This window comes from Xenopus tropicalis, chromosome 2, assembly GCF_000004195.4.
Source record: "Xenopus tropicalis strain Nigerian chromosome 2, UCB_Xtro_10.0, whole genome shotgun sequence".
Lineage (NCBI taxonomy): Eukaryota > Metazoa > Chordata > Amphibia > Anura > Pipidae > Xenopus > Xenopus tropicalis.
In genome coordinates, this window is record NC_030678.2 from 106,776,629 (window position 1) to 106,792,096 (window position 15,468).

At 37.6% G+C, this 15,468-nt stretch overlaps 1 protein-coding gene across 2 annotated transcripts in view; it reads left to right on the forward strand.

Annotated features, from left to right (window-relative positions):
- The first annotated feature begins 1,546 nt into the window (after nt 1–1,546).
- cfap47 (chromosome X open reading frame 22) overlaps nt 1,547–15,468 on the forward strand; it is a 214,872-nt gene continuing 200,950 nt past the window's right edge. For both annotated transcript variants that reach the window (XM_012957626.2, XM_012957627.2), the window contains exons 1-8: nt 1,547–1,649; nt 3,436–3,601; nt 7,230–7,381; nt 8,676–8,791; nt 12,378–12,516; nt 12,741–12,966; nt 13,766–13,926; nt 14,438–14,568. In XM_012957626.2, coding sequence (XP_012813080.2) covers nt 3,440–3,601; nt 7,230–7,381; nt 8,676–8,791; nt 12,378–12,516; nt 12,741–12,966; nt 13,766–13,926; nt 14,438–14,568 — 1,087 coding nt within the window. In that variant the 5' untranslated portion in view covers nt 1,547–1,649; nt 3,436–3,439. The remainder of the gene's footprint in view (nt 1,650–3,435; nt 3,602–7,229; nt 7,382–8,675; nt 8,792–12,377; nt 12,517–12,740; nt 12,967–13,765; nt 13,927–14,437; nt 14,569–15,468) is intronic.

Here is a 15,468-nt window from a genome sequence, read left to right on the forward strand (position 1 = left end):
ACTTCGATTCTGCCTGCCGCCTGCCCATGACCTCTGCCTGTTTGTGACCTTGAGCCTGCCTTACGTTTACGGCCTCCCTGCCTTTTCTCCTAACCCTCCCCTGTGTTCATTTTCAGGGGTACGGGTAGTGGAAGCTGTAGGGGAGAGTCAATTGTCTCCACAAGAAATTCTCCACTTCGTGTTCTCTGACAGGTACTGTCTATGGGGGCACTTTCTATGGGGGTTACTGTCTATGGGGGCACTTTCTATGGGGGCAATTGGGGGCACTGTGTATGGGGGAAATTGGGGGCACTTTCTATGGGGGCATTGTGTATGGGGGCACTGTGTATGGGGGTACTGTCTATTGGGCCATTGTGGGTACTGTTTATGGGGGGGGCAAAGGTGGTACATAGTTATAACACACTTATAACTGACTGCCTTCTCTCTATATTTGTATTTTTTATGTAGGAGTTGCTATATTGTTTTCCTTAGATAGTACAGTATGAGGGTATAGCACATTTTGCGTCTGATCCCACCATTTCAACTATATAAAAGGAGTATTTTTTGAAAAAAAAAATGGATGGGGTGTGGTAATTCGGGTGTGGCCACAAAAGTGGGCATGGTCAAAGAATTTGCCACGCTGCCCACGCCAAGTCTTTTTGTCCCTCTTTTCATTTTTCAAATGTTGGGAGGTATGATAAATGAGCCCTAGCAGCTCCCTAAAATATTAACCTATGTAAGGCTTAAGTATACCAAAATACTCCATGAAGGCAAAGAAGGTCTGTGTTTTATTCTGGGAACTTTATTTTAAATAAACATGACAGTATAGAGAACAGTTACAGCAGACCAGTCTGAAAATATACTTGTTTTAATTTTAGTAGCACCATCTAGTGGCATAATACAATTGTCAAAATATAACATTAGGTGCTTTCTCTTAAAAAAGTGTAGCGTCCATCCTCCTGAAAAGACTACAGTTCCCACAATGCCTTGCATGCCTTCTTATAGGACTTTAATCACCAAACTTGTATTACATTGTCAATACTCAGAACACAGCAAAGCACAAGGAAGAACAGTTTTCAATAGCAATTATATTTACAAATAACTTTAAAATCATTGAACATTTCTAATTATTGTATACTGGAAAGTTAGTCCGATTTCTTATCACTGGCTATAATATTTTCAAGAGTCTTACCCCTACAACATTACGTGATACTATTACTTTATGCCTTTTAACTTACTCTAGCATTATCACTGTAACCACGCACATTTTTGGTTATTGCCATCAGCTATATCCATTTTTGTGTATGTATTCATACAGAGGGTCTGTTTCGTCAATACAAACGAGTTTTACTGTTTTGCCTACAGCAATAGCGACACTACGAACTACTCTATTCCTTTTCAGCTTTCTCCACAAAGTGGAAGTTTTGATTCGCGGCGCTACGTGACGTTATCCACCGCAAAGCTCTCATTGGCCATCATTACTGTTCCGCGTTATATGTCCCGCCTTATTTATTTCTTGACTCCGCCCTTGCTTCGTGTTCCTATGCAACGAAAAAGACGCTGTCTACGTAATCAAATTCTCAGTTTATTCAGCGTTGCCCTGGAAACAGCAGAGCGGTGAAGAGTTGCACAGCGTGCTCAGTTCCACATACTGAAATACACATAAACAGGTACGTCCCTATCTGCACAATGCTTACTTTCATTACTTATAGCACTTGGTAGCAAACAATTTGTAAGGGATACAAGGGTAACGTGAATGTCTCATTGCATTTTTATTAGACAAGCTATAACCCATGAACTATATATTATAAACGTATCCCCTTTAGAAAGTCTGCATATGCCTAATGCTTAGTCCCACAACTATCCAGTAAAGCAGTTTCTTTATTGCTTCACAGTTTGGGCAAATGTGCCCTACCAAGTACTAAGCAGCAGGCAGTCATGGATCCCATGAACAGACACATGTAAATTAAATGGGAACTTTATTTAAAGCAGGCAGGAAACATAGCCTTACACATTTTGTGCACAAAGCAGTTAATCATAGACTTTAACTATTAAAGGAATAGTTGAGTGTAAAAATGAAACTGGGTTAAATAGATAGACTGTGCAAAATAAAAAATGTTTTCAATATAGCTAGTTTGCCAAAAATGTAATCCAGGGGCGGGACAAGCCGACCGGGCGCCCTAGGCTACCCGGTCGGCCACTTCCCCCCCGCCTGTGCTGCGGGGGTCATTGCCCCCACTGCGTAATGACAAGCGGCAGGGGCAATGACAAGGGATGACAAGGGAGCACGGACTAGGGGTAGGCAAGAGAGGTCCTGTCTGGCAGTGTCGGACTGGTCCACCAGGATACCAGGAAAACCCCGGTGGGCCAAGGTGTCAGTGGGCCCTCCTGCTCCTGACCATTTGGTCTGCTTCATGATCATTCTCTGTTTCTGAATGGGAAAAAAGAGGAAAAATAGATGGAAGAATAGATGTTAGCATATAAATAAAAGAGACTAGGAGAATAAAAAGGTTGGGTGAGGAAAGGAGGAAAAATAGTTTGGAGAGAGGGCCTATGGTCTAAGGTTTTCTGGTGGGCCCCTGAGATCCCAGTCGGACACTGCTGCCTGGCGCCCCCCAATCGTTGCTTCCTAGGCAGCTGCTTCTTCTGCCTACCCCTAGTTCCGGCCCTGATGTAATCTATAAAGGCTGGAGTGAGTCGATGTCTAACATAATGGCCTCCTTTATAGCTCTCTAAGCTGTTAGTTGTCAGTAACCAATTAGTAACTTGAGGGGGGGCCATATAGGACATAACTGTTCATTTAGTTTGCTATTGAATATGACATGTGTGCTCACAAACTAACTGAACAGTTATGTCCCATATCCCCCCCCCCACAAAGTCACTGACTAACTAACATATTAGAGATCTGAAAGCAGGAAGTAGTGGTCTGGCTATTATGTTAGACATCTGCTCACTCCAACCTGTATAGATTACATTTTTGCCTAACTAACTATATTAGAATTATTTTTTATTTTGCGCAGTCTATCAATTGTACCCAGTTTCATTTTTACACTGAATTGTTCCTTTAAGTGTGTTTTATGTTGCTTGTTTCAACGTTTTTGGATATATTGCAGTTTTTATAAGTAGACTATATTAATCATGCCCTGCAGGCTATGTTGATCTCTGAAGGATATAGAACAGGAATGCCGCCCTCTTTATGTGCTTGAACTACAAATGCCTTCAACATCTGCCAGCTGTAGGCTTTTAGGGGGAGCTGCACTTGGCTTGAGATTGAGTAGTCTTGTCTCACACATATCTATAACCACATTGCTGCAGGTTAGATAACTTTGATATAGAAGAGCTACATAAACATAATGTTAAGAATAATGCGTATGTTAACACATCATGTACACTTACCTATCTTACTAGGTAGAACTAACATCTTTTTGTGTATTTCCATATTGCTGTTCTTTGCAGAGCCATGGAGGATCTGCTGGATAATGTACTAGGAGTGAGAGTGTCTCCATCTTTGCTTCACTTTATGGACACAGTGGTAGGGGAGAGTTATAAAGCCAGTATTACTGTACAGAACATCAGTCCTCACAGTAAAACCATCAAAATTCAAGGACCTGAAGATCCACAGGTAAAGTTCTTTGTACTGATAAGAGAGTCCTAAAAAATATATTTTTTTGCATGATTAAATCTGTGCTTCTAAATCAGTGCTGTCCAACTTCTGTTGTACCGAGGGCCGGAATTTTTCCGACCTATGTGGTGGAGGGCCGATAATGGAAGCCAGTTTTGACCACTCCCCTTTTTGAAACTGCACCCACTTGAAACCACACCCATGTTATCACATGACCATACCCATATTAATGGTTGTAGTACAGCAAAAACCTGCCATACTCTGCCTGCCCTACCCTGCCTGTGTGCCATACTCTGCCTGCCCTACCCTGCCTTTGTGTGTGCCATACTCTGCCTTCCCTACCCTGCCTGTGTGTGCCATACTCTGCCTGCCCTACCCTGCCTGCGTGCCATACTTTCACTGTGTGTGCCATTCTTGGCTGGTTTGTGCCATACTTGGCCTGTGTGTGCCATACTCTGCCTGCCCTACCCTGCCTGTGTGTGCCATACTCTGCCTTCCCTACCCTGCCTGTGTGTGCCATACTCTGCCTTCCCTACCCTGCCTGCGTGTGCCATACTTTCACTGTGTGTGCCATTCTTGGCTGGTTTGTGTCAAACTTGGCCTGTGTGTGCCATACTCTGCCTGCCCTACTCTGCCTGTGTGTGAACAGGGGAACAATGGGGGTGATTACAGCCTGACCCTAAGGTGTGAACACTGCAGGGGGTGAACAATGCAGAGATTAAAAGGTGTGAACAGTACAGGGGATTACATATTTAAACAACACAGCTTGATTACAGCCTGAATCTGAGGTGAGAACCATGCGGGGGGGCAGTTAATCACAGTACTGATACCATTTAAAGCTTACACAAGAGTAAGACATCAAAGCAGCCAGACAGGTGGGGGGCCACACAGAGGGGGGTCGCGGGGCGCATGTTCTAAATGAATCTTTTAACCTGCCTGATCGATATCTGGCCAATTTCAGGCCAGATATCGGTAAGGTATGGCCATCGTTTCTGCCCCTACATGGACCGATAAGCTGCCGAATCGGTCCAAGGGACCGATATCGGCAGCTACAATTGGCCCGTGTATGGCCACCTTTAGAGCTTTCAGATGATGAATTGGGTTGGAATTCCTGCTTTATAGCAATGGGGCATGGATTCTGTTTGACTGGAGATTTTATGCTGTCCCTTGTTTAAATGGCTTTTCTCTGGCTGCTCAGGAAAACAGTGCTGTTCTTAGGAAAATTAAATGTAAAATGCACTTTGACAGGGACGACTAAATATTTTCTCTAATTCATATACAGTATATAAATAATAATAATGACTCTTTAAAAAAAAGATGCAAAGTACGGTATGTTTTTTCTGTTAATTTTCATAGAAATATTTTTCCATTCATGTTGTAATCCAGAAGAATGGGAATCAGTGCATGAAAAACACTTAAATGCCTTCTTCCTCATTTTCCCATGATTAAATGCATGATTCATTTGCATTAACAAGGGTTTTTTTTAGACACTTTGTTGCCAGCAGGAGATTCATATCCAATTTGTGACAAGCTATAGTAGCTTGTCTGGCATTGACCTAACAGTCACTGTTCTTTTGTAGTTCCAGGAGCTTACACAGAAATATAGTTGAGGAATTTATGCCTTACAATTTTTAGAAAAGAGTGACAAATTTGGAAAGGGACATTAAAGTAGGATAAATAAAGCCAAAGGATTTGAAAATGCAGACTGTCATTGTAAGATAAATGATTAAGTGATTGGCCTTTATATCTTAAATGTCAGCTTGAGTAGGGGCATACAGTAGCCAGCATGGAATGTTTATTAAATAAGAAACTGAAATGATACTTGGAGATGGGGGATACAATACTACGTCCAAATATTTATCGGCTCGAGCAATCATAAAGGAAACCCCACATAAGTAACTCATTGTGCCATGGGGTGCAAGTGCACTAATATTTATGCCCATGCCAAAAGTAAGTAAACCCTTTTATATATTGTACTTTTAACTTTAGCATTATTTCAAACTTACACTTGCCTTCTAAATCTCTGTGCCACCTATCTGGTTTAAATGTTCAAAACAAATAACATTGTAAACTGTTGTTACAAAATTTTCATTAGAGGTCAAAAATAGATTCATGTTGTATAGAAATCACAAACTACATGTTGTTGGCAGTTCAGTCAGCTTCTAAATGATCTGGTATAATTTATGTCTGCATCAGTATTTACAATCACTAAGGACAAATTGGTTGCTAAAGAGGCTGATTAGCAATACTACATCATCATTTATTTTTTATCTAATTTGGGACCAATGTCTGATCAAGTATCTGTTTTAATAAGCTCATGTATTTCTCTTTATTCTAGTTAAGGGCAGACATAGACAATGTTCCCTCTAATTACTTTATGGCTATGTCCACTCAAGGGCTACTAAATAGCCAATCACAGCCCATATTTGGCAACCCAAAAATACTTTTCATGCTTGTGTTGCTCCCCAGTTCTTTAACATTTGAATGTGGCTCACAAGTAAAAAAGTTTGAGGATCCCTGATGTAAACCAACAACACTGTTGCAACAATAGGCATTATTTATATTAATAACAATGATTTGTATGGGTCCAGTTGGACTGGACATGTCTCATGATTAAAGGGGTTGGTCACGAGCCAAACACTTTCTTTTTAGCTTATTTGTTTTCTGATAGAACTGAAATAGAAATAGACACCATTTTCAATTTTTTTACTTTTACCTGTAAGATTAAATTTTACATTTAGCTGTTTATCTCTGTGGTGTTTAAGTCTGGTAGTTCAGTCATTCAGCTGCGTATTCTGAACCATTAGGATACTTGCACACAAGGAGATTAGTCGCCTGTGATAAATCTTCGCTACCATGGGCAACTTGTCTCCCTGAAACGATTTCCCATCAGCAATAATGTAAATCACCAGTGGGAAAACATACACAGCATTTTGTTTTTCTGAAGTTGTCTCACGAGGAAACATTATTGTTGGTGGGAAATCATTTTGGGGAGATTAGTCACTTGCGGTAGCAAATATTTATCGTGGGCGATAAATATCTCATTGGGTGTCCATACCATTATAGTTTGCTACATTATTTAATACATTGTTAGCACCTTCAGTGGAATGTTAGCAACTATTGTATCAATTATAGCAACTCGCTCAGGGATTATACTCAGCAAGGCCAATAATAAGAAATATATCTATTGTTATAATGTTTCAAATTAAAAGAGTGACCAACCTCACCTCTAGGGAGAAATGAGGTGAAGGTGAAATATGAAACTTTAAATTTCAATTTTAGAAAAGCTATCCAAAAAAATGAAAGCAATTGAAAAAAGTCATTTCTGGCGTACTATCTGATATCAGCTGAAATGAAAAAGTGTTTGGGAGCCTAATAACCACTTTCACATATCTCTGTGACATATTTGCCATGTAAAACTGTATAAAGTAGATCTCTACAGGTTGAAAAACATATAAAGTAATGTGTGGCTCTCCAGCCTATACTGAAATACAGCTCCCACCTTGTGGGTTGGTGGATGTTTCTTTTTAGCAACACCTGGAGAACTGTACGTAGCAGACATCAATGCAGTGTATGTCCATCTAAAACCTGTTTAAATAATGTAATATGTGTTGTTTCTTCTTTTCAGTTTACCTTTACTGTTCAGAATCCAGAGAAACCTATTGCATGTGGGCTTCAAGTAACAGGAACTGTTGAATATCGACCAACCAAAAAAGAAGACATTCGTGACAGACTATTAGTTTTTGTTGACCAAGATGTCATAAATGTTCCATTGCTAGGGTAGGCTATATCACACTGTTTTCACACATCCATTCAAGCCATAAATATAATTGTTATCAAACACACCATTAATCCACAATCCTTAGAATTGTGTATATCTTTTTTAATCCATTTTTAACTTGTTCTTACAAGATGATTTTTAAACATAGTTACAATGTTTGTTATATTTATTTCACTTCAGTGCAACAAAGGGATCATTTGATTTCATGGTTCCCTATGTACTAAATGCAATAAAATACTTGTCTTGCTCAATATTTATGTTATTTAACATTATCTCCATTTCTTGGGGGTACACATGTTATTCTATGTAGTTGTGTGGTTGAACACATAGAAATGCATCACACACTGCACAGCAATCAGTTTAAACCATTCTTTGGTTGTCATGTATGTGTACTCAGTTTTGCTCCTACATTTTGACGTGTTTCGCAACTAAAAACCAGTATGTGTGCTACAATTACAGCAAAAAATGTCTATTTTTTACTTACCCTACTTGTCTGTCTGTGTGTACCTATTTTGTTCTGCCTAGTGTTACACACTTGAGTACTGCTGTCTTTTGCCAGTGAGCATACACAGTACATAGTCAAGGGCAGTAAATGCTTGCTTGTATTGCATGCACATGAATATATCTAGTGGAAGTGCAGCAAGTGTGAAAACATGAATTGAGACATAGCTCATAGATCAATTTTGTAAATGAGCGCAATACGGCTACTTTTAACGTCTACCTTTTGAGTGTTAATTGCTTGGGTAACAAAAAGCTTAGGGCTTGTACTCACTAGCATTTTTTCCTACTTTCCCCTGCAACTGCGTTTCACCTGTGTTCGGCACTTACATGTGCCTTAGTTAGGACAGCCCCATAAAGAAGAATGGGTTGTGTTTTTCCTGCACTCCTCTGCTGTGGAACGCAGGAAAACACCACTGCAGGGGAGTGCAGAAAAAAATGCTAGTGTGTGCAAGACCCTAGAAGCACCTTGTATTGCCTTCAAAGTACAATTGTTAGCTGTATTCTGCACATAGCATTTTTTTCCCTGTGAATTATTGCCAACACTGACCTTCATTTAAGTGGCACCAGACAGCATTATAAATCAAATTGATTTAAAGGAAACACAATAGCAGACCTAAGCAAGGTCCTTTTGTGACCAGATTGGAATCTGCATTTTATTTGGTTTACAACAGCTAATATAAAGATTTTTACATTTACAGACAATTGTTCTTTTAGTACGAATTTTTAATGATTTAGTAATATCAGTAAAATGTTTCATAATAAAGTAATAAATAGCTGTCTTTTGTTTTTCAGATTTACACCATCCTGCTATTTAGAAGTTGATTCTGAAGTGAATTTTGGAAACATAGTTGCAAGCAGTAAAATGATACATAAAGAGATTGCCATTAGGAACCATGGTTCTTCTCCAGGTAACTGACCTATAGGCATTTATTAGGAAATGCAGAAACAATAAATCATGCAGGGGTTGGTGCTTTGGAGACAGATAATCAACCAATATGTGCCAGACTGTGCTTTCATATTGTTTTGTTTTAATCATAACAATGCTAAAAATTGATTTTGCAATAAATATCATCACTCAACTCCACTACAGCACACTTTAAACAGTTTGTATTATGAAACATAGTAATAAATGCGGCAATGTTTAAGAGACTTTGTAAAAAATAAGCCTGCTTAATTATAAAAACAAGCTCTCTGCGTTAACTCCCAATACCCATCTTTTACCACTCAGCTGCTATGTGTGTGTATTAAAACCCTCTATATATTTACATGCAGGGCACTACATGAGCATTTGAGACTTTCTAGACCAAGAAACCAGCATTCATGACTGTGTCATTTACCTTCTATCGTCTCACATATAACTAAAAAAATCTTCTTTTGGTAATGTTTGTGTTTTTTTCAACAACACTGCAATATACAATGGTGTAAGTGACCAGAAAAGGGCAGGAATAATTTTGCCAAAAGACATTTATAATGGAAAAAGACCCCTTTATTTTTCCCTCTATATTTTTTTTACTTTTTAGGGTTTATGTGAAACAGGGCAGTGTCTGGAGTTTAGTTTGTGTTATACCCTTAAAATCATACTTGTGTTAATGTGGATTTATGGTGGATTATAACAACTCTGGTGCTTTATTTTTTCTTGGGACATACCGGACATCAGAAAAAGCATTTATTTGTAGACTTGGCAGTAACATTAAATATCAGAATAAGCAATAAAATATTGCTAACACAGTGCCTTTACTTTGTTAAAATATTCCAGTAAAAAAAACACACAGATATAGATCTTTTGCAGTTTTGCACAGTTTTGTGTTAGCAATATTGCCTTTACTTTGTGGGGCTCTTTTTATTTAATATCCCAGGAAAAAAACAAAACACACACACAAAGATAAAAAAATCTATTACTGTGTTGCATAGATTAAGCTATGCATTGCTGTGTTTAGGTTGTTATAAAACATTCTTACACATATCCACTAGGTGGCAGTGTTATATCTACTATGAAATTAACTCTCAAAATTTGCTTTATTAAAGCAGCTAATCATGCTTGGAAAATGCAGTAAGAACTGACTACAGAACAGTTCAAGGTGATAATTCTGGGTCCAAAAATACACTTTGATTAAAATGAAAGCAGTGAACTTTTTTCTTCCCCCAGGTCCTGTTTCTAATGTCAGACAATACAACAGAAAAGAATTTAAAATTGCACTTAATAAAATGTAATATACAAAAGAAGCTCTCAAGCTTTATGCTATTTTTCAAGTTATACCTAAAAAATCTTGAATATATTTTTATGAGAAATGGCAATTGCATCCTACACAATACTGACACACATTGGAGGTAGTGGTTTAAAGAAATATTATAAGAGCACAGCAAATAGCAACTTCCTGCATGGAATGAATAATATTTATGCCTAGATAGAGCTTCTAACAAAAGGGTATAAAGTGTCAAAAAATGTTACAACATAACAAGATAAAACAGAACACTGCAGTGATACCTTAAGAAATACATATGTACAGCAAAGTCTGTAAAAAGAATAGTGTGTCAATGAAGCAAGTACACATAATTGCTTTGTGACAACTAACTTGTCCTTTACACCTTTTTGTGCTTCATTTATTCACTAGAAGTAACTTCTGGGGATACAATTTAGCCAGTATGTCTGCTGAGTAGTCTGCAGGGAAGTCAAGAAAATTCCACAAGTACCCTACACACTTAATTCAGTTATTTACTGTACATTCATGTGTAGATTTCATAAAAGACTGAGAATGATTGATTAACACAGATTGATACAATTATTTCTACAACTAGGAATATAGGGAATGTATAACTAATGAATTTGTCAGAATACAAAATCTGACTCTAAAATTTTCCCCAATTTCCATCTTTCCAATATACAATGAATAAATATTTGTGTTTAGTTATTTTTCAATATAATAAAGCTGTATATGTCTGTACTTTACTATTCTCTTCACTCTTGCAGAAAGAGTAATAGATATCAGCTCTATTCGAAACTAGAGGCTAAATTGGAGCCGATTTCTGCATGTAGTTTGTGACTATCTGCCCATATTACTACTTTAACTCTTTTAAAATGTATTTTAATGGGCTCTAGTTTGAACTTTCAATGCTTTGCTATCCTGCTATCTGCTAAATCTAACAGAAGCTGGGTAGCTGTCTGTGTGTGCCATACTCTGTCTGTCCTATGCTGCCTGTATGTGCCATACTCTGCCTGCCCTACCCTGCCTGTGTTTGCCCTATCCTCCCTGACCTATGCTGCCAGTGTGTGCCATACTCTCCCTGCCCTACCCTGCCTGTGTGTGCCATATCCTCCCTGACCTATGCTGCCTGTGTGTGCCATTACCTCCCTGCCCTATGCTGCCTATGTGCCATACTCTGCCTACCTTATGCTGCCTACACACAGGCAACATAGGCCAGGCAGTACATACAATGTCTGAGGTGTGAACAGGAGAACAATATGGGTGATTACAGCCTGAGGTGTGGACACTGCAGGGGGTAAACAATGCAGAGATTAAAAGGTGTGAACAGTACAGGGGATTACATTTTTAAACAAAACAGGGGGATTACAGCCTGAATCTGAGGTGAAGAACCATGCAGGGGGCCAGTTAAGATCAGTACTGATACCATTTAAAGCTTACACAAAGTTAAGTCATCAAAGCAGCCAGACAGGTGGGGGGCCACACAGAGAGGGGCCGCCAGTTAGACAGCACTGATATAGTATATTAAACTGTTCTGAGGCAAGTGTTGATTAATTGTCCCGAATAATCCTTTTTATAAGGATCTATTTATATGACGGTCGTTATAAGTCCTGTAGGGCCAAATCAGGTCAAATTAAATTTATTTGTTCTGAAAAGCAACCTATTTACATTTCACCTAGATTATTTTGGGATAGTAAAGTTTCATCATTCCCTGGGGGCTCATCATTACTCTTTAGCCCCTCACACAAGAAGATTATTATGCAGATGTATTGAGCTTCTACTCGTTTCTACCAGACTAATTGTTTTTAGTTATCATGTTTTAACTTGTTGGCTATACACTAACCAATACCATTTGAAGTATACGTTTTCTTTAATAATGATGAGCAAATCTGTCCCATTTTGATTCACTGAAAAATCTGTGAAACTGCTGAAACATTTGTCAAATGCAGCTACTGCGTGACTTTTTTTACATGAGCAACTTTTTTTTCAGAACCACAACTTTTTTGAAATCGCAACTTATATTAAAGTCAATGGTTTTTTTTTCCAGCAATTTTATGCTGCAGCTTTGCAAAAACATTTGCCAATGGCAAGAAAATTTGCTCATTACCATTCTTTAAACATTGTTTCAATATTTTATTTAAATTGCTGTGTTAATAACTTTATAATATTCATGCTTGAAGCTGAGCCTTGGTTTTGTTCTAAGAAATAAATTTCTAGCTATTAGCTAAATAGCTAACTAGCTATTTAGATGGTCAGCAGCATGTACAGTTATCTTATATATATTTTGTTGCAGGTACCTTCAAAATAAAGTACACTGGACAACTGCCAATTACTATCGCCCCAAGCAGCGGAACAGTGGAACCTAAAACCCAGCAGCTCATTCGAGTGGAAATTTGCACTGATAAACCTACTTTATTTGAAGAAGTTGCAAAGTGAGTAAAAGAAAAAAGACATCTGGGAAAAGCATACTGCAGAGATAGAAGATCAGTGGATCCTATAGCATCTGTTACTGTACTATATCTTTGTAAAATACATATAAAGGATATTAATGATACCTAATATTTCTAGCCAGTACCAGTAATTAATATAATTACTTAATAATAATATAATTAATATACAGGGTTACCTATACTTATTTACTTTGTTCATTTATCAGGGTTAAACTGCAGGGCCGTGACGAAATACTTGTGAAAATAAAAGGAAATGTTGTCTATCAAGTGTTGAGATTACTTGATGTATCTGGCAAATCATTAGAGTGCCTTCATTTTGGATCAGTCTATTTTGGGACATCAGCAACTCGTCAAGCAGTAATTTACAACGATAGCCCTGAGACAATGCACTGGGTATCTGTCCTAGATGACGATGCCCTTGGAGTTGAAATGGTAAGGCATGAATCTTATTAGTATCTCCCACTGGTATTCATTATTCACAAAACTGGACTGAAACATCTAGTCATTAAATACTTTGCATATGTTTTGCTTCTCCTATAGTAAGAAAACTACTTCATACTTATTATAGTTTTTAAGATGATTAAATAGACAGACACTGCAGTTATTATTCATGCTGCTATATGTTCACAGAAACATTTCATTAACAAACTAAAACTGAATTCAGGGCTAGCAATTAAGTTCAGACACAATTATGCTGTGGGAAAGCAGTAGCTGATATATCATTGAAACTTAAGGGTCATGCTGTTTTATTGGGCTGATATAGGTACAGTACATAGCAGTTTATGGCATTTGCAGTTTAAGTCTACAATAGGTTATGATAACATTATACAGGTATGGGACCCGTTACCCAAAATGGTTGGGACCTGGGGTTTTCCGGATAAGGGATCTTTCTGTAATTCGTATCTCCTACCTTAAGTCTGCAAAAAAATTCTTTAAACAGTAATTAAACCCAATAGGATTGTTTTGGCTCAAATAAGGATTAATTATATCTTCAGATCAAGTACAAGGTATTGTTTTATTATTAGAGAGAAAAAGGAAACCATTTTTAAACATTTGAATTATTTGATTAAAATGGAGTTAAATTTGATTAAAATGGATTAAAATAGGAGATGGCCTTTCCCTAATTCGGAATATATATAGATATATATATTTTTTATCAGATGTGGCATACATCTGCAAGCATGTAAGAAGATATTTGTATGTTAATATTTGGATTTCTTTTTTTATACAGGGCACAGATTTTGAGGAAAGCACTGATGCTGCTTTGCAAAAGCTAGACTACAGAAGCAAAGCAGAAAAGACCCAGGCCACAGACATGATTTCGTGTTTACCCAATCAAGGAGTTTTGCTACCTTTTCAGAAAACCAATGTCACTATATATTTTACCCCAAAGTGAGTAGTATAGTATGAATTAAAAGTACTATATTTTGTGTTGTTCCACGCCTTGCTCATTCCCCCCTTGCCTAAACTCAACATAGTGATACATGTTACCGAGTGCAAATGTTGGACCTGAACATTCTCTGCTTGCACATGTGTATTGGGCTATCTGGCAGACCAGCTGTAGTGGAGCACCATAATTTTGGTTTAGAGAAAGCATAGGAGAGGAACAATCCAGGGGGACTAGCAGGCATGACACAACAGGTTGCATTATTGACATTGCAAAGTGAATAGTTCAATTGGAGTTGGGGGGGGGGGGGTGATATCGTTTGTCTTGTAGAGTAAGAGCAATATTTACAATTGTCAGTCCCTAGAATATGATTTGCTAATTCTTATTTTATTGTGTAAAAAAATGGCCGTATGCTTTTGCTTCATATAATGTTTATTGGCAGTTATTTCAAATATAAATAAACAGCTCTCAGAAAATGATTTGACACTAAAATATGCATATATGTATTATTTACAGACAGTTTAATGAAGACAACTTTTACGATCAGTTCCCACCACAACAGGACTACGCTTTGTTTATAAGATTTGAACCCACCGGAAGTAAAGATAGATTTCTTCAATCACAGTCTTATCATAATGTTAATAAAGGTAAAGCAAATTTCATGTAGTGATTCTTGAATACAAATTACTTCTAATTATAAAATGTACAATGTTTCCAATGTCATATTATTCATATTGTATGGTAAAGAAAAGATAATTTTGATAAACAAAACCTTAAAGGGGAACTATCACAAAAATGAAAATTTTATATAAGCTTCATCATACTGAAATACGAAACATTCAAAATATAATCAATTAAAAACTGTGAGTCTGATTTTGAATTACAGTTAAATCCAATACACCTTTTATCAAGTAGACGATTTAGAGCTCACTCTTTTAAAATCACCAGAAATCCTGTATCTCTCTACATGCAGGATATGTGTTGGGATCAGTTATTTGAGTTAGCACTAATACATGTGCTTGGGAAGGGAATAAAAATAAAGGATACAAATAAATATTTATTTTCTTTCATTAGTTTTGTCCTGTTACTTCACAAGTTCTAGTTGACAAACAGACAAATATTTCTAATTACCTAATTGCTTTCACTGATTTTGCTACTTTTCTGCCCAGTCACTCAGTAGAAGGCTGCAGACAAATGTGCAGCCAAAAGTTTGCATCAGAAGTTGTCAACGAAACCATTGTTATCATGGTGATAATAATCTACTAGCAGTCATTTGAGTGGAGTGCTTTGGTAATCCGAAGTTGCACAACGTTTCCACCTGCAGGCAACTGTGTGTGACTTAGGAAAACGAAGCAATGCGAAGGGCTTTCCACCGGCGACTTCTGCTGGTGCTGGTGGAAAGCATTTTCGGAGTGGTTTGTCACCCGCAATAGCAGAGATCTATTGCGGGCAACTAACTCGCTGAATGTATTCTTTCCTTTAGAGGTGAATAATATGGCTGAACTGAATTGTAAGAATGAGGTTGATATCAGTAAAATCTAATATTT